At 66.4% G+C, this 18442-nt stretch overlaps 2 protein-coding genes across 4 annotated transcripts in view; both read right to left on the reverse strand.

The window, feature by feature from the left end:
• The window catches only part of LOC126034323 (neuroblast differentiation-associated protein AHNAK-like), a 28869-nt gene extending 18722 nt beyond the window's left edge, over positions 1–10147 (reverse strand). The window contains exons 1-4 of one of the 3 annotated variants that reach the window (XM_049791902.1): positions 9925–10145; positions 770–863; positions 470–623; positions 23–210 (exon numbers count right to left, since the gene is read on the reverse strand). In XM_049791902.1, coding sequence (XP_049647859.1) covers positions 23–210; positions 470–623 — 342 coding nt within the window. In that variant the 5' untranslated portion in view covers positions 770–863; positions 9925–10145. Of the gene's footprint in view, positions 1–22; positions 211–469; positions 624–769; positions 864–9924 lie in introns of those variants that run through there. The other 2 variants (XM_049791904.1, XM_049791903.1) reach the window with 2 other exon arrangements.
• A 4240-nt stretch (positions 10148–14387) lies between these two features.
• Positions 14388–18384, reverse strand: EEF1G (eukaryotic translation elongation factor 1 gamma). The gene is made up of 10 exons (XM_049791465.1): positions 18301–18384; positions 17668–17826; positions 17485–17548; positions 17247–17389; positions 16641–16784; positions 16426–16555; positions 15777–15954; positions 15358–15530; positions 14740–14864; positions 14388–14647 (listed from the first exon to the last, which is right to left on the reverse strand). Exons 1-10 carry the CDS (start codon positions 18313–18315, stop codon positions 14489–14491), a joined length of 1290 nt encoding a protein of 429 aa, XP_049647422.1. The 5' UTR covers positions 18316–18384; the 3' UTR covers positions 14388–14488.
• Positions 18385–18442: the final 58 nt, after the last annotated feature.

Below are 18442 nucleotides of genomic sequence, written 5' to 3' on the forward strand. Positions count from 1 at the left end.
TCCCTCCTTTCCCGTCACTCACCAGAACCACTTCTGGGCTGCTGGCTGCAAACACGTCGTGTGACCATGACTGTCCCGGCAGCGGAGACTTGTCCCCTTTCCGTTGCAAGCGCAAGCCCACTGTGTGGTGGCCCATGCTGTTGAGCAGCTGCGCGACTTCCCCGGATTGCAGGTTGTCAAAATAGACCGTGGCACTCACGATCTGATCCCCTGGGGGGAGGTACGGGAGGGGGGGAGGTGAGCAGAGGGGCGAGAGGTGAGATATTTCAGAAGGGAGGGGTAGGGAGGAGACTCCCCCATCCCCACTGCAAGCAAGATGGGGAGCAATGACGCTTGAGCGTTAGGGTTATTGCCCAAGAAGAAGAAGGAAGCAAATCGAGACACTGCCAAGATAGTAAAAACAGACACAAAGAACCCATTTTTTCCCCCCAAAAGGCCTTCCCCACAACAACCTCCGCCAGGGTCCCACCTTCCTTCACGACGCCCATCTTGGCAGCCGGGGAGTTTTGCTGCACTCGCTTGACGAAGACCCCGTCATCCGTCTGGTCAATGGTGATGCCATGGGAGCCGCTGCCCTGCCAGTTGGGGAGCAGGATCTCCCGGGTCTCCTCCTCCTTCTCCATCTGGGGAAGCAAAAAAAAAAAAAAAAAAAAAAAAAAAAAAAAAAAAAGGCAGAGGGTGAGAAGGGAAGCACGACGGAGGAAATGGACGTGGGTTTTGAGCACAGGATGTTGGGGAAGAAGAGGTAAACCAGCTCCACCCCACTGACCTTGCTGGGATGCTGGTCCTGGCTGGATCCGCCCCAGGAATCCCTCTGTCTTCACTTGTGGACCTTGCAGCAGCTTTCGTTTCACCTTCCCAGCCTGGTGGGGACATCAGAGAGGTCCGTGTGAAACTCACTCTGGCTTTCCTCCCACTCCCTCTTTCTTCCGCCTTCAACACCCAGACGGGACGGGAGCCAAAGCGCGTCCCAGCCGCCCACACCACGACTCTGCCCGAGGCCGTACTGCGAGATGGGCGTTTTTGGTCAATGGGACAACAAGCGAGAAGCTGCCCAAGAGCTAAATGTCACGGCAACCGAGGGTGGCACATGGCCGCCACGTCTCATCAGCCCAACCAAAGGTTGTTACCGAGAAGCCTTGGACCAACACGGTCCTTGGAGAAGCTCTTCTCATGCTCGAGTAATAGACATTTCTGCCATTATATGGAACCTAAAGAAATTCAAGTGCGGGATGGTCGGGAAGTACAAGAGCAACAGTCACTTTGCAACATCCACTCTCCTGCTTCACTCGTGTTTCCTTGTACCCCGGACCACCACCCCGAAGTCAACTGCTTTTTGCCACCTAAAAAGGAACTGAAGGGATTTCTCCGTTTCTAGCGAGCTTCGGGCAGGCACGAGAAATAAATAGAAAAGAAATCCTCCTTCCAACAAAGGTTACGAAGGGCAAAGACGGGACAAGCCAGGCTGGACGCCGCAGCCAACGCTTGGACCGGGAGCACGGGGCAGGAGCACATCTGCCCAAGCAGGGTCACGGCTGCCTGCCCCACGGCTCCCCACGGCAAAGCCTCTATCGGAGCAGCTCACAAGGGCAACCTCGTCAAGGTCTCGTTTCCTTAACCCGAACCCAAATTCAGAGAGAAACTCGGTATTTCCAGCTGGCCTGGCATGAAACACGCCTGCCTGGGGCTGGCGACGGGAAGGGTTCTCAAAAAAAAAAAAAAGGGCCACCCATCACGTCTCCTTCACCCACCTGCTGCCCCTTGCAGCTCTCCCAAGCACTGCCAGTAAAAAGGGGACACAGGGACGCAGAAGGGGGTTTTGGAGGGGATTTGGGGTCCTCTCCTTTTCTACAGGCACCAGCCAAGGATCTAAACCTCAGAGCAGCTCGTTCAGCACCAAGACGTTGGGCAAGCACAGAAGCGGCGCAACTCTACAGAGCCCCTCCAGGCGTGAACCTTCCCGAAGGTTCAGCAGGACAGAACCCAGCGAGGACACCGGCCTCCTCGGCAGGACAAAGTCAACGGAGGTGCTGCCCTTCACAGGGCTGCACGCACCTTCCCCCGGGGGCGGGGGGTACGTGACATCATCGCCTTCCAAAGCCCCAGAGAAACCCCAAACTGCCTCCGGGCATGGAGCGGTTGAGGTGGGACGGGACGTCTGGAGATCATCTGGTCCAAACCAGAAGCCACTTTGAGGTGGCCCGTGGAGGACCTCATCCGGACGGCTCATGGATATCTCCAAGACGGAGACTCCACCAGCTCTTCCGGCGACCTGAGGATATCTGCAAGACCGGGGTTCTTCACTTGCCAGCTGAGCAGTCCCCGCTTTTTAAATCATCTGCAGGATGGGGCACGAGGTCGCAGATGACGCCGAACCGGGGAGATCGGCTTGGGACCGCCATCCAGAAGGACCAATAGGTGCTGGGGGCCACCCGGTTGGAAAACAGCTCGGAACAAAGGCCCCAGGGGTCCTGGCAGACACCAAGTTGACCACGAGCCACCAACACAAAGGCGGCAAACAGCGTCCCGGGTCGCGTTCGTTCAACGAGGGGACGGGCAAAGTCCCGCCCATGGGGTGGAGCGACCCCGGGCACCAGTATGTGCTGGTGGGCCAGCGGCCATGGGCACAAACTGGAGGACCGGTGGTGTTGGGTTGACAGTTGGACTCCATGATCTTAAAGGTCTTTTCCAACCTAAACGATTCTACCGTCACCCACGGAGAAGCCCCTTTTCACCGGGAGGGTCCCCAGGCACCGGCAGAGGTTGCCCGGGGAGGGGTTGGTGGCATCTCCGCCCTCAGGGAGCTTCAGGAGATGGTGGGACGTTGTCCCGAGGGGCTCCAGGTGGCCCGGCTGGAGAAGAGGGTCGGACGAGGGTGACCTTGGAGGTCCTGTCCCACCTCACCGCCCCCCCCCCCGTGGCTCTGCAAGAAGCGTCACCGCCAGAGGAACTATTCGGCCACCACAGAACCATCTGGAAAAAACTCAACTCCGGCGGAGGCCAAACAGGTTTGTGAGTCAGGGAGCTGGGGAGAGGTCCCGCGGGCTGGGTGGGGAGGTGACTCAGAGCTCGCCCGGCTGCCTCCGAGCCCAGGGAGAGGCTCCGGGCGGCCGAACTCGACCCAAACCCTCCGCCGCTGCTTCCCCCACCTCGAAGAGACCCCGGGGCGGTGGCGGGGATGGCGGGGGGGGGGACGGGGTGGGGGGGACACGGACACGACGGGTTCCCCCCCCCCCCCCCCCGCCTGGTCAGGGACAGCCTGGGTGAGCACGGCGGATGGAGAAACCCTTCCCATCCCCTCCTCACCTTCGCCGGCGTCCTCGGCAGCAATGCCAGCCCCGCCGCCGCGACCGCCTGCTGCTATTTTTGGGGTGAGCCACGTGCTGCCCCTTCTCCCTATATTTTTAGTTGCTGCCCCCCCCCAACACCCCCCCTCACCGTGCCACAGCCGAGATGAGATGTCACCCGAACGAAGACAGCCGTGCCCGTAAAACGTGGGGATGTGTCCGTCGTCCCCCCCGAGGACCCCCCGCGTCCCACCGGCACCCCCAAAAAGCCAAACACCCCCCGAACGGACGCCCCGGTCCCGGGGGCTGTTTTGGTGCAGCACCGTGGATGCCACCGGTGGCACTGGGGGACGAGGACGGCGGCGGATCCCCTCCACCCCCGACGGGGGGGGGACACGATGACACCCCCCCCCCAGACCCCGTTTCTGGGGCGCAGCCCTCAGCAGAAATCCCTTTCGGCGTAACCGGGCCCGGCGAGTTGTTTGTGCAGCCGCCGGCGCAATCCCCGCGCCGGGGCCACAAAAGGGACGATGTGCTGAGGCCACAGCTCGTTAATCGCCCGAAAAGACCGGCATCGCGCCCGCTCGGCTCGCGTGGGGGGGGGACACGACAAAAAACCCTGGACACCCCCCCCCCCAGTCTTCCTCCTCTCCGGTCACTGAGACGACAACCCCCCCCCCCCCCATGGCGTGACCCCCATCTCGGGTGACACCGGGGTTTGGCATCCTCAGCCGGGACCACAACATCCCCCACCACCACTCCGGGAGGGGGCTCCCCCCCCAAACCAAGCACGGGGGGTCACCAAAATCCTTCACCCACTGGCAATGGCTAACCACGAGCCCCCGGCACGGTCGTCCCCCCCCCAGCAAAGAGCGGCCCCCAAACTACCACAAAGTTCCAAATCGGGGGGGGGGGGGGGGGGGGCGAGGTCTGCCCCCCCCCCCCCCCAGCACCCCAAATCTCCCCTGGGACCCCGCCAAGAGCGTCGCTCGTGGGGCGGCTTTCAACGAGGAGCCTGCCAATGCTGAGCCACGGCTAATTAACGAGCAGGAGTAACGAGGGGGGGAATCTTTTCTTTGGGGGGTGGGGGGGACACAACGACAGGGATGGACGGGACGGGACACAGGCACCGCCGGAGAGCCCCACGTCCACTAACGAGCGCCCGGTCACCCCCAAATCTCGTCTCCAGTGAGAGCTGGGGGGGGGGGGGGCTGGGGGGTGTGGGGGCACCCTGGGTGCTGCCCCCCCACCCCCCCCACCCAAACTGCACCCCCCGGGGCAGCGGCGTGGGACCGAACGCGCCACCGGTTCGTCCCCGAAGGAGGAACAAGCCAGGGCCGGCGGCCAGGCTGGGAGGGACGGTGACGCACGGGGCAGGGATCCTCCCAGGAAAACCCTCGGTGCCGAGCTCCGGCGCGGCCAAAGCCGACGGAAAAAAATTTAAAAAAATTAAAAAAAAAAGAAAAAAAGGGGAAGAAACTGGGAAAAATTGGGAGAGGAGGAGGCGGCTTCGGCCTTCGCGGCCTGTACCGGTCAAACCGGCTCCGGAGCGAGAGTCCCGCGGGCGTCGCGAGAAACTCTCCCGCCGCCGCCACCGCGGCAGCTCCCCGACCGGTTTCACCGGCTGCCGCCTCTCGCCGGGGACGCTGCCCGCAGCCACGACGCGCTGGCGTTGGGGTGTGGGGTGCCACATCCCCCCCCCCCCAAAAAACCACCGCGTCCGCCATCCCCGCCCCGTCGCGTCCCCCTCCCTCCGCTCCGTGACGGCGGCGGGGCTGAGGCGGCCGCTGTCGGTCAGGCCCCGAATCCGCCGCCCGTGCCCCAGAAAACTTTGGGGGGGGGTGGGGGGTGCTGGGAGCCATTTGCCCCCCCCCCGGCTGGGCTCGGAGTTTGGGGGCTCTCTGGGCTGCGGTCCCTTTTGGGGTGCGCCCGCTCCGCTCCGTCCTTCCCGAGCGCCCCGTGGGCTTTTTGGAATGGGGGGGGGGGAGGGGGTGTCGGGGTGTCCCCCCCCCCCACGGGGGTGGGGTGAGAGGGCGCGTGGGTGCCGGCCGCACCCCAGCGGGTGCACTGGGTGGGGCACCCCCCCCGAAATCCCGCCTTCGCCAGCGACCGACCCCACTGGTCCTTAGTGGGGGGGGTTAAGTGCACCCCAAAACCCGATGCGAGCCCCCCCACCCCCAAAAAAAAATCGTCGTCCCGCCCCCCCCCCCCCCCCCCCGCCGTAACCGCCCTGCTGACCGCGCCGCCCACGCCGGGATCCCGGGGGGGATTCCCTCCCCCCCAAAATACCGACGGTACCGGGACACCCCCCGGGAGGGTCCCCTCTGCCGGGGGGGGAGGGGGGGAATTCCGCTGCCCCGCCCCCAGCGGGGACTCCCCGCGTGCGGGCAGGGCGTGGCAGGGCGGGGGGGGGGAACGGCGGGACGGGGGGGGGCGGGGGGGCCACGCCCTGCGCGGCCGCAGCGGGGCCTCGGGCGCGGTCGGAGCCCACCGGGACACCCCGACCCCCCCGGGGGGAATTCACGGGACACTCGTGGGACAACCCCCCCCCTCCGCGGAGCAACCGGAGCCTCCCCCCCCCCCCCCGCACACCCCTCTGCACTCCCGGGACCGGCGGAGTCCCCCCCCCCCACCCCCCCGGGACACTCCCGGGAAGGTCCCGGGATCACCGGAGCCCCCCCCCGGACACTCTCCTTAACTCCCGGGACCACCGGCCCCCCCCCCCCGGGACGGTCCCGCGATCAACGGGACAGTCCCGGGATCACCCGAGTCCCCCCCGGGCCGGTCCCGGGACCCCCGGGGCCCCCCCCGGGACCAGCGGGACAGTCCCGGGACCACCGGAGCCCCCCCCGGGCCGGTCCCGGGACAACCGAAGCCCCCCCCGGGCCACCCCACCCCGCACCCCCGGGACCCCCAGGACGGTCCCGGCACCCCCGGAGCCCCCCCCCGGGCCGGTCCCGGCACCCCCGGAGCCCCCCCCGGGCCACCCCACCCCGCAGCCCCGGGACGATCCCGGGCCCCCCGAAGCCCCCGGGACCCCGGCCCCCCCCCCCCGCGCTCCCGGCCCCCCCGGCCGGCGGGTACCTGCGGGCAGCGGAGCTCAGCTCCCCGGCAGGACCATGCCCGGGGCCGGTCCCTCCCGCTCCCGGGGCTCCTGGCGGCGGGTCCCGGTCCCGGTCCCGGCGGGTCCGTGCGGGGCGGCGGGAGCGCTGCGAGTGGCCGCGCCCCGAGCGGGGCCGGGCTCTTGTAACGCCGCCGAGCGGCGGAGCCTCCGCCTCCCCGCCGGGGTGGGACCAGCCGGGGGCGGCCGCCGCCCCGGGACGGCCCCGGCTCCCCGGCCCCGCTCCCGCTCCCGGTTCCCCGGCCCCACTCCAGTCCCACTCCCAGGCCCCGCTCCCGGTTCCCCGGTTCCCCGGCCCCAGTCCCCCGTCCCAGTTCCCACTCCCGCTCCCGGTTCCCCGGTCCCATTCCCACTCCCAGGTCCCACTCCCGCTCCTGGTTCCCCAGTTCCCCGGTTCCCCGTCCCACTCCCAGTCCCAGTCCCACTCCCAGTTCCCACTCCCAGTCCCAGTTCTCCGTCCCACTTCCCACTCCCACTCCTGGTTCCCCGGTCCCAGTCCCACTCCCAGTCCCACTCCCAGGCCCCTCTCCCGCTCCCCCAGTCCCAGTCCCAGTCCCACTCCCAGTCCCAGTTCTCCGTCCCACTTCCCACTCCCACTCCCGGTTCCCCAGTCCCATTCCCACTCCCAGGTCCCACTCCCGCTCCTGGTTCCCCAGTTCCCCGGTCCCAGTCCCATTCCCACTCCCAGGTCCCACTCCCGCTCCTGGTTCCCCAGTTCCCCGGTCCCAGTCCCATTCCCACTCCCAGGTCCCACTCCCGCTCCTGGTTCCCCAGTTCCCCGGTTCCCTGTCCCACTCCCAGTCCCATTCCCACTCCCAGTTCCCACTCCCAGTCCCAGTTCTCCGTCCCACTTCCCACTCCCACTCCTGGTTCCCCGGTCCCAGTCCCACTCCCAGGCCCACTCCCAGGCCCCACTCCCGCTCCCCCAGTCCCAGTCCCAGTCCCACTCCCAGTCCCAGTTCTCCGTCCCACTTCCCACTCCCACTCCCGGTTCCCCAGTCCCATTCCCGCTCCCAGGTCCCACTCCCACTCCTGGTTCCCCAGTTCCCCGGTCCCAGTCCCATTCCCACTCCCAGGTCCCACTCCCACTCCTGGTTCCCCAGTTCCCCGGTCCCAGTCCCATTCCCACTCCCAGGTCCCACTCCCACTCCTGGTTCCCCAGTTCCCCGGTCCCACTCCCAGGCCCACTCCCAGGTCCCACTCCCACTCCTGGTTCCCCAGTTCCCCGGTCCCAGTCCCATTCCCACTCCCAGGTCCCACTCCCGCTCCTGGTTCCCCAGTTCCCCGGTCCCAGTCCCACTCCCACTCCCAGGTCCCACTCCCACTCCCGGTTCCCCGGTTCCCCGTCCCACTCCCAGTCCCATTCCCACTCCCAGTTCCCACTCCCAGTCCCAGTTCTCCGTCCCAGTTCCCACTCCCACTCCTGGTTCCCCGGTCCCAGTCCCACTCCCAGGCCCACTCCCAGGCCCCACTCCCGCTCCCCCAGTCCCAGTCCCACTCCCAGTCCCAGTCCCAGTTCTCCGTCCCACTTCCCACTCCCACTCCCGGTTCCCCAGTCCCATTCCCGCTCCCAGGTCCCACTCCCACTCCTGGTTCCCCAGTTCCCCGGTCCCAGTCCCATTCCCACTCCCAGGTCCCACTCCCACTCCTGGTTCCCCAGTTCCCCGGTCCCACTCCCAGGCCCACTCCCAGGTCCCACTCCCACTCCTGGTTCCCCAGTTCCCCGGTCCCACTCCCAGGCCCACTCCCAGGTCCCACTCCCACTCCCGGTTCCCCAGTTCCCCGGTTCCCCGTCCCACTCCCAGTCCCAGTCCCACTCCCAGTTCCCACTCCCAGTCCCAGTTCTCCGTCCCACTTCCCACTCCCACTCCTGGTTCCCCGGTCCCAGTCCCACTCCCAGGCCCACTCCCAGTCCCATTCCCACTCCCCGTCCCAGTTCTCCATCCCAGTTCCCAATCCCAGTCCTGGTTCCCCAGTCCCAGTCCCACTCCCAGTTCTCGGTTCCAGTTCCCAATCCCAGGCCCCTGGTCCCAGTCCCACTCCCAGTTCCCAATCCCAGTCCCGGTTCCCCAGTCCCAGGCCCCTGGTCCCAGTCCCAGGCCCCTGGTCCCAGGCCCAGTCCCACTTCTCGGTCCCAGTTCACAATCCCAGTCCCAGTCCCCCGTTCCCAGTTCCCCAGTCCCAGTCCCCTGTTCCCGGTCCCAGTCCCAGTTCCAGGTCCCAGTTCCCAATCCCAGTCCCGGTTCCCCAGTCCCAGTCCCCGTCCTGATTCCCCATTCCCCGTTCCCTGTCCCAGTCCCAGTTCTTGGTCCCAGTTCCCAATCCTGGCCCCAGTTCCTGGTTCCCTGGTCCTGGTCCCAGTTCCCTGTTCCCGGTCCTGGCTCCCCATTCCCGTCCCAGTCCCAGTTCCCAATCCCGCTCTCAGTTCCCTGTTCCCGGGGTCTCCATCCCAGTTCCCTGTTCCCAGGGTCCCAGTCCCAGTTCCAGTCCCAGTCCCAGTTCCCAATCCCGGTTCTCCGGTCCTGGTCCTGGTCCCGGTTCCCCAGTCCCAGTTCCCTGTTCCCGGTCCCCATTCCCCATTCCCAGTTCCCGATCCTGGTCCCAGTTCCAGTTCCCACTCCCAGTCCTAGTTCCTGATCCTGGTCCCAGTTCCCAGTCCTGGTCCTGGTCCTGGCTCCCCAATCCCAGTCCCGATCCCAGTCCCTGATCCCAGTCCCAGTTCCTGGTTTCCAGTTCCCAGGCCCAGTCCCAGTTCTTGGTCCCAGTTCCTGATCCCCATCCCTGTTCCCAACCCCAGTCCCAGTTCCCAGTTCCCAGTCCTGGACCCAGTTCCTGGTCCCGGTCCCAGTCCCTGGTCCCGGTCCCGGTCCCCGATCCCAGTCCCAGTCCCCAGCCCCAGTTCCTGATCCCAGTCCCAATTCTGGTTCCCAGTCCCAGTCCCAGCTCCCAGTCCCAGTCTCAGTTCCCAGTTCCCAGTCCCAGTCCCAGTGCCCACTGGAGTTTCAGCCTGGGGGACCCTGAGATGGGACCCCCCCCCCCCCCCCAGGACCCCCCCGGCAGCGCGGCCGCTCCAAGGGGACGTCACCAGCTCCTGGTCACCTCGGTGCCCACCGGGACCCCAGAGCCGCTTCCCAGTTTGGCCCAGTACATACTGGTCCGTGAGGCTGTTCCTCCCCCAGTGCAGGCCCTTCCCTTTCCTTGAGCCCCCCCAGGACCCCCCCTCGCCGATTCCTCCGCCCTGGTGCGGTTTCTCACCGGGTCACGTTCGCCTTAGTGCCCACCGGGACCTGCGGCTCCTCCCCAGAGCCGCTTCCCAGTTTGGCCCAGTACATACTGGTCCGTGAGCTCCTTCCTCCCCCAGTTCAGGCCCTTCCCCGTCCTTAAGCCCCCCCAGGACCCCCCCTCGATAATTCCTCTGGCCTGGCGAGGTCCCTCACCGGATCACATTCAACTCGGTGCCCACTGGGACCCCCAACTCCTCCCCAGAGCCGCTTCCCAGTTTGGCCCAGTACATACTGGTCTGTGAGCTCCTTCCTCTCCCAGTTGATGCCCTTCCCTGTCCGTGGCCCCCCCAGGACCCCCCCTCGCCGGGTCCTCCAGCCTGGAGAGGTTTCTCACTGGGTCACGTTTGACTCGGTGCCCACTGGGACCTGCAGCTCTTCTGCAGAGCCGCTTCCCAGTTTGGCCCAGTACATACTGGTCCGTGAGGCTGTTCCTCCCCCAGTGCAGGCCCTTCCCCTTCCTTGAGCCCCCCCAGGACCCCCCCTCACCGATTCCCCCCCGCTGACGTCCCTCCGGCCGCCAGCACCCAGCCTGCCCACCGGGGCTCCGTGGGTCTCCACGCCCCACGGCGTGCCGGTACGCGCCGCACTCTCCCCCCGGCTGCGCTCCCGGTTATTTATAGCTGGAGTCCCGGCTCCGGCCGGCGGCCGGAATACCGGAGAAGCCGCCGGTTGTTTATCACCGAACCGGAGCGCGGCGGCGAAGGAGGAGCCGGAGCGGGGGGGTAGAGCTGAAGGCGGCCATGTGCCCCGTTCACCGTGCCGAGCGGCAAGTCCCGACGTGCCAGCGGACAAGCCGGACGGGTTTTGGAGATGGAAGCCGGAGAAAGACCGGCGGTGACGGCCGCGGCGGTGACAGCCGCGGCGGTGACAACGGGGCAGGATCTGGCCTCGGCGGCCCGAGCCAGGCCAGCGCATACCGCAGGCATGGCTCATCGCCGGCCACCGCCTCCCCCCTCCGCTTCCCGCTGGCACCGTGCCGGCAAAGCGCCAGTGGCCGTGGGGACCCCCCACATTTTTTGGGGAGGTCCCAACCCCTCCCCGTTACTTTGGAGGGGGGTTGTCCAAAAGGGTTGAGCCGTGGCAGGATCCGGCCACTGCCAACAGCTGTATTTCCTCCAGATGTGGCTTCGCCGGCACAGCCGGAAAAGGCCGCGGTTGCGTTGGCACCATCGTCCCCCCCGTCCCCGGTGTAAGGGGGGTGACAAAAGGGATGCCCCCCCCTCCCCCGCTGAGCCGGGGGGGGGGATGGGAACTGCCCCCCCCCGCCCCCCGTCCTTCATACGCCGGCGCGGGGGGATTTTTGGGATTCCGAGCTGGCAGCTGGCCACCGGCGTTGCCGCGCCGTGTGCCAAGGCAAGGGACGGCACGGGAACGGCCGGGAGGGGACCCTGCCCTGCGGCACGGGGCTGCACGCAGGAGGGCTTTTTGTTGGGGGGGAGGGAAGTCACGGCTGTCAGCACAGCCCCTGCAATGCTGGTGGCACGGGAGGGTGGCTGGGGTGCCACAACCCCCCCCCCCCCAAATTCCTGCCCACGCCGGTGCAGGATTCCTCGAGAGCCACGTGCAGCCGCCCCCACCGGGCAGCCGGGCCGGCAGCCAGCCCCTGCACCGGCACACCGGGGACGAGAACGGAGCGGCAGCACCCGGTCGCGCCGTGGCAAGGACCGGCTGCACCGGAGTAGGGCCGGCAGCACCGTGGCGTTAACCAGCTGCACCGTGGTGGTTTCTGGCTGCACCGCAGCATTGCCCAGCTGCAGCGTGGCAGTGGCTGGCAGGAGCGTGGCACTACCCACTTCCCCATGGTGGTTCCCGGCTGAACCACGGCAAGGCTTGGCTGCACCGTGGCACCACTCGCTTCACCGTGGTCATGCCCGGCTGCACCGTGGCACTGCCCTGCACCGTGGCATTTCCCGGCTACACCGTGGCACCGCTCAATTCACCGAGGCGGTGCCCGGCTGCACCATGGCATTGCCTGGCTGCACTGTGGCACCGCTCGCTTCACCGTGGCATTGCCCGGCCGCCCCATGGCACCACTCGCTTTGCCGCGGCGGTCGTCCAGCAGCGACTCCCCGCAGCGCGCCGGCAGCCCCCAGCCCCTGCCCGTCGCACCCCGGCACCGCCCGGCCACGCCGGCTCTACCGGCCGCCGGCAGCGCCGAGGTCCTGGCAGCGGGTACTGGGGCTGCCGGCCTGCCTCCCACGCCGGCGGGGCTGGGCCGCGCCGCCCGCGGCTCCCGCTGCCAGTAAACAAGCAGGAATTTGGCAGCGGGGTCACGGGCGGCCGAAGGGGCCGAGGCAGGGAAAGCCGGGCGCTGCCGGCACCGCGGCCCACCGGCGGGTCGGGGGGAACCGGCCCCGCGGCTGCTGGGGGGGCTGCAGCCCCGTGAGCTACCAGGGGGGCTGGTACGACCAGGAAAAGGGCGGCTGAGGGGTTGGGGGGCTCGGCCGGCACCGAGGCAGGCGCTGCCTGCACCAAACTGGGCGCTGCCTGCACCAAACTGGGTTCTACCTGCACCAAACTGGGCGCTGCCTGCACCAAACTGGGCTCTGTCTGCACCAAAGTGGGTGCTGCCTGCACCAAACTGGGCTATGCCTGCACCAAACTGGGTTCTACCTGCACCAAAGTGGGCGCTGCCTGCACCAAACTGGGTTCTACCTGCACCAAACTGGGCTCTGCCTGCACCAAACTGGGCGCTGCCTGCACGAAACTGTGCGCCTGCACCAAAGTGGGTTTTGCCTGCACCAAACTGGGTGCTGCCTGCACCAAACTCGGCTCTGCCTGCCGCAAACTGGTCGCTGCCTGCACCAAACTGGGCGCTGCCTGCACCAAGCTGGGTTCTACCTGCACCAAACTGGGCTCTGCCTGCACCAAACTGGGCGCTGCCTGCACCAAACTGGGCGCTGCCTGCACCAAACTGGGCGCTGCCTGCACCAAAGTGGGTTCTACCTGCACCAAACTGGGCGCTGCCTGCACTAAACTGGGTGCTGCTTGCACCAAACTGGGCGCCTGCACCAAAGTGGGTTTTGCCTGCACCACACTGGGTTCTGCCTGCACCAAACTGGGCGCTGCCTGCACGGTGCTGAGCTGCCTGCACTGCTCTGGGTTCTGCTGCACCGATGTGGGCGCTGCCTGCACCCAGTCGGGCGCTGCCTGCATGGTGCTGAGCTGGCTGCACCGCTCTGGGCGCTGCCTGCACCAAACTGGGCGCTGCCTGCACCAAACTGGGCGCTGCCTGCACGGTGCTGAGCTGCCTGCACTGCTCTGGGTTCTGCTGCACCGATGTGGGCGCTGCCTGCACCATTCTGGGCGCTGCCTGCACCCAGTCGGGCGCTGCCTGCATGGTGCTGAGCTGGCTGCACCGCTCTGGGCGCTGCCTGCACCAAACTGGGCGCTGCCTGCACCAAACTGGGCGCTGCCTGCACGGTGCTGAGCTGCCTGCACTGCTCTGGGTTCTGCTGCACCGATGTGGGCGCTGCCTGCACCATTCTGGGCGCTGCCTGCACCCAGTCGGGCGCTGCCTGCATGGTGCTGAGCTGGCTGCACCGCTCTGGGCGCTGCCTGCACCAAACTGGGCGCTGCCTGCACGGTGCCGCGCTGCCTGCACCACACTGGGTTCTGCTGCACCGCTCTGGGCGCTGCCCGCACTCATCCGGCTGCTGCCCGTACCCAGGCGGGCGCTGCCCGCAGGGCCGGGGGCTCTGACTCAGTCTGGGCGCGGCCGGGTTGAGCAAGAGCCAAACTGGATCCAGATGTGGCCGGGGGGGGGGGGGGAGCACGGGCAGGGCGCCAGCCCCCGCCCACGTGCCTGTCCCCGGCCACATCTGGCAGCGTCCCGGGGTCCCTGCCTGGGGGGGCCACGCGGGACACCCCTCGCCGCCCCCACGCCCGAGGAAGCGGCACCAGGAAGGAACCGGGGGGGTCGGACGGGCTGGATGGCGGCCGCTGGTTTAAACTGGGATGAACTCCTCCCCGCCCAGTCCCCGGATCAAATCTGGGTGCTGCTGGGTGCGGCTCCCCCCCCCCCCCAAACTGGGGTGCGGAGGGGGGGGGGGGATGCTGCTGCTTCCCTGCACCCCCTTGGGGACCCCCCCTTGGGGTGGGGACAGCCGCCGCGCGCGTGTCCCCCCTCGGCCGCAGCAGGATGCGGCGGGGTGACTCACGCTTCCTCCTGCCCCCCCCCCCCCAAAAAACAACCAAAAAACCACCAACGTGCACAAAGAAAAGATTAACCCGCCCTCCCCCCCCATAACCAGCCCCATGGAAAAATGTGGGGCAGAGCCCCCCCCCCCCCGCCCCAGCGCTATGGGGCAGAGCCTGGGCCCCCCCACCTCGAGGTGACTGAGTCACCGGCGCTGGGATGAGTCACCCCGGGGGGGGCTCCCCGTGTTCCCCCCATAATCCCGGCGGAAGCCTGGATCAGCCCCACACTTTATCAGGACAGGGGGGCAGAGGCCACGGAGGGAGGTGGCCGCGCCGAAAGTGCAGACAGATTTTTTGCAGGGGGGGGCAGATCTCTGTCGTGTCCCCCCCCCTTCCCCATTTTTCGGGTGCGTCACTCCCCCCACCCCAGGAGGAAGCAGTGGCAGGAGCGGCATTTGCCAAAACCACCGAAACCAGCGCCGGTTCCCCGCCGGATTCCCCGGGAGGAACCGCGTCCCCGTCCCCCCTCCGCCGCCATCACCGGGGAGCCACAGGTGACAGAGCCGGCGGCGCTCCGGCGCGGGTTTATTTCCGTTGGGATTCAGGGCCGGAGAAGGGAACAACCGCGACGGCACGAGCCCGGCAGAGGTCGGGCATCACTTAAAGATCTTGCCCTGGTTGAAGGGTTTGCCGACGTGTTTGAATTCCCCCTCCCACAAGAAATATTCCTTCACCAGCGTCTTGCACTCGGCGCTCTCGCTGTCCAGCTTCCGCCACGTGTAGGATTCGTAATCCACCTGCCAGTCCGGGCTCAGCTGGGAAAGAAATGCCGGCACGGCTCAGAATTCCTCCCCCCGCTTCCCCAAATTAGCGGCCGTCCCGGTTTTTTGGGGCTGGGGGGGCTCACCGGGAAGGCCAGCTCCTGCCCGCGGAAGAGCCAGACGCCCGAGATGCTGCTGTCGTTGTTGGTGCCGAACAGGATAACGCTGGCGAAAGCGTTTTTACGGAGTTTGTCCAGGCGCTGGAACATGCCTGGGAAGAGGGAGGACAGAGTGTGAGGGGAAGGGAGTAAGGAGAGGGGGGAAGGGGGAAAGGGAGAAAATAGGAAGGGAAATGGAAAGAAAGAGAATGGGAAGTAATATAAAACAAGAAAGAAGAAACGAACAAAGGAAAAGAAGAAGAAAGAGTGAGGGAAACATGAGGAATAGAAAATGAAAGATGAAAAAAGAATAAGAAGAAAAGCAAAGTGAAAGACATGAAACAAAACCGACAAAAAATGAAATTAAAAAAAAAGAGAAAAAAGCGACAACGAAAGAAACGGAAAAGAGAGCGAAAAAAATAAGGAAAAAATAGAGGAGAAGAAAGAAAAAACAGAGAAGGAAATGGATGCGAGATGGAAGGAAAAGGATGGGAAACAGAAAAAAAAGCACGAGAGCAAAGAAAAAAAGAGAAAGAAAACAGCGAAAGGAAGAAGAAGCGAGGAAGAGGAGGGCGAGGAGGGCCAAGGGGGCGGCGGGGGCCTCACCGGTGATGAGGTTGCAGCTCATGAAGGTCTGGGTGAGCTCCTCGGGGAAGCGGTACTCGGCGTACCAGAGGGACCAGCCCTCCTTGTCGAAGTGCTCCCAGAAGTGGGGCAGGGCCACCGTCAGCGTGTCCTCGTTGGAGTACTTGCGCTTGAACTCGTCCAGGACGAAGGGGCTGCGGGGGGGGGCACAGGGGACACGCGCAGGGACGTTCAGCCCCCCCGGGGACACGAGGGGACAGTGTCCAGCCCCCGGCTCCGGTTTCACGGAGCAGCTGCTGCGACGACGACGCTCCCCGCTCCGGGGTGACGCCATCCCCTCCTCCCCGGTGACAAAAGCCGCCCCCCCAGCCCACGGTGACACCCCCCAGCCCGCGGTGACCCCCCCTGCCCGCGGTGACACCCCCCTGCCCGCCCCTCACCTCTTGGGCAGGTGGGCGAAGGGATCCTTGACCTTGGGCTCGGCCGCCAGCGCCTGCTCGCACTCATCCAGCTCCTCCTCGGGGGCCGCTTTCTTCTCCTCTTTCTTTTTCTCCTCCTTGGGGGGTTTTTCCTTCCGGGCGGGCTCCTTCCGTGGCTGTGTCTCCGCAAATTTTTTAGCTGTGTCCCCCACACACACACAAAAAGACTCTTAATTTCCCTTCCCCCCCCCCCCCCCAAAAAATGGGCCCCAGCACAGCCCCTGGCTCAGTCTGAGGTGGGGGGGGACAGGAGGAGATGCTGTCACCACCCCCCCCCAGCACAGCAAAGGGCTCGGCGGTGACAGAGGGGACCAAGAGCAGGGTCCTGCGTCCCCAAAAAGAGGGAGTGGCCCTGCACACCCCCACCCCGACACAGGGAAGGTCCCCATGTCCCTGTGTCTCCCCCAGGCAAGGTTGCCCTGTACCTGTGCCCCCCCCACAAGCAGATCCCTATGCCGTCCCCACCAAGGTCCCTATGGCGTGTGTGTCCCCGAGAATGTCCTTATGTCCCCCCACTCCCTCAAGAGGGTCCCCAAGGCCCCCCCAGGAAGATCCCTATGTCATGTCCTCCCCCCAAAAGCCCCCCGTGAGCCCATGTCCCCCCCCTCACCGTCAAACTGGGCCATCTTCTCACAGAGCTGCACCTCCCCCAGCACGGCCTTGAACTGGGGCTGGTTGAGGCAGGTAACGAACCACCGGTTGACGTTAACGAAGGGCTGGCGGAACGACGGCTCCAGCACCTGCACGGGGGGGGGGTCAGTCAGCGAATAAACCTCCCCCGAACCCCGGGACTGCCCCCCACCAGCCCCCCGTGCCCCTTCCCACCTGCTTGTAGAGCCAGAGCAGGGCGCAGACCACCGTGATGTCGGCCAGGGAGACGCGCTCTCCCACCAGGAACGTTTGGGTCCGGAGGTGGGAATCCAGGACCCCCAGCACCCGCTTCACCTCCTCCTTGGCAAACTCCGTCGCCTGGGGAAGGAAAACCGCCAGATATTCGGCATCAAACCCCGCCGAGACCTGCCCCCCCACCCCCATCCCCACCTCCATTGTCATTCCCCCCCCACCCCACCTGCTTTATTCCCTCGGGAACGCTGGACTCTTTTTTTTTTTTGGAGCTATCAGGATAAGGAAAGTCACTAACTGGCGGAAAGATCAGTACGGGGAATCACCAAGGGAGCTGCCAGGATGATTGTACACGTGTGTCCCGTCCCCCCCACCCAAAAAACACGGGGAAGAGCCCATGCGCTGTTGCAGGGGGGGCACGACACTAGGAGGAGGAATTCGCCTCAGCAAACAGTGGCGGCTCCCCAAAAAGCCGGCAGCGCCCGCGGTGAGACACCAAACTTGGGGAAGGGGGAACCCCAGCACCCACCATCATCGCCAAGGAGCCCCCCCCCCTACTCGGCGGGGGCTGCGTCCGCGTTCCCCCACCTGCTTGTTGTAGTGCATGATGCCCAGGGTGGGGAAAACCCAGGTGCTGGCAGGGGGGACGATGTCGCTGTCGGCAAAATTCACCCACTGGACGATCTCGGCCGCCGTTTCCTTGGTGGCTCCGCGCAGCTCATCGTTACTGACTGAGGAAGGGGGAAGAAAAGGTCGTTAAGGGGGAAGAAAAGCTCATTAAGGGGCAGGACAGGCCCCCCGCCACACCGGAGCCCCCCCAACTCACCGTAGTAGGCGATGGCGTTGCTCTCAAAGACGCAGAAGCCGTCATCGCCCTCGAAAGCCGGGACCTGGGGAGGGATAAGGCGACCTTGGCAGCCCCCCGCCGCTTCCACACACCGGGGGGGGGGGTGGGGTGGGGTTTGGTTTTTTTGGGGGGGGGGCAGGAGGTGTGTCCCCATAAACTCACCTTCCCCACGGGGAACTTGCGGAGGAACTCGGGGGTCTTGTTGGTCTGGCCGAAGTGGAAGTGGGGGGGCGAGGAGAGGACCTTGATCTTGGCCCCGCTGTACTGCGCCGCGATCAGGGCTTTGAAGGCTCGCCAGTTCTCCGGGTAGGTGTACAGGGTCTGGGAAGGGGGGGTTGTGTCACGAGTGGGGGATGTCACGAGTGGGAGGGGGGTGTCACGGAAAGGGCGGGGGAACCCCTAGGGGCAATGGGGGAGGTGTTAAGGGTGACGGGGGGAGAACCACGCGTGACAGGACGGGACGGGGGAGGGGGGCTGTTAATGGCGATGAGGTGACTGTCACGGGTCGGGGGGAGCTCGCCACGGGCGGTGAAGGGAGCACCAAGGGCGATGAGGTGACTGTCACGCGTGGGGGTGACCGCCACTCTGCCCCCCCCTCCTCCCCGCGTCCCTCAGGCCGCTTCCCGCCCCCCCCCCCCACCACCCCAGCCACCATTGCCGGTCCCCAAACGCAGCGATACGGCTCCAGCCCCCCCCCGACCGGTTCCCCCGGGCGTTACGGGCCCCTCGGTGCCGGCGGCGTCGGCCCAGAGCGGCGGATGGCGGCGGATGGCGGCGCGGGGCCGCCGCACTCACCCCGGCCACGGCCATCTTGGCGAGCGGAGAGAGGGAGGGAGGGAGGCGGCGCCGCGTAGCCGTAAAGCAGCGAAGTACTGGCAAGCCCGGCCGCAGCGCGACACTTGAAGGCAGCAGAGCCGTAAAGCGAAACGGCCGGGCG

This window comes from Accipiter gentilis, chromosome 33 (genome assembly GCF_929443795.1).
Source record: "Accipiter gentilis chromosome 33, bAccGen1.1, whole genome shotgun sequence".
NCBI lineage: Eukaryota > Metazoa > Chordata > Aves > Accipitriformes > Accipitridae > Astur > Astur gentilis.

Bases quoted from the DNA above. Each gene is read 5' to 3' on its own strand.
- EEF1G (XM_049791465.1), bottom strand. The intron at 17,549-17,667 runs GTGAGTTTATGG...ATCCCTCCCCAG, and splicing joins GCAAGTTCCCCGTGGGGAAG to GTCCCGGCTTTCGAGGGCGA. The intron at 15,531-15,776 runs GTGAGGGGCGGG...CCCCCCCCGCAG, and splicing joins TTCGCCCACCTGCCCAAGAG to CCCCTTCGTCCTGGACGAGT.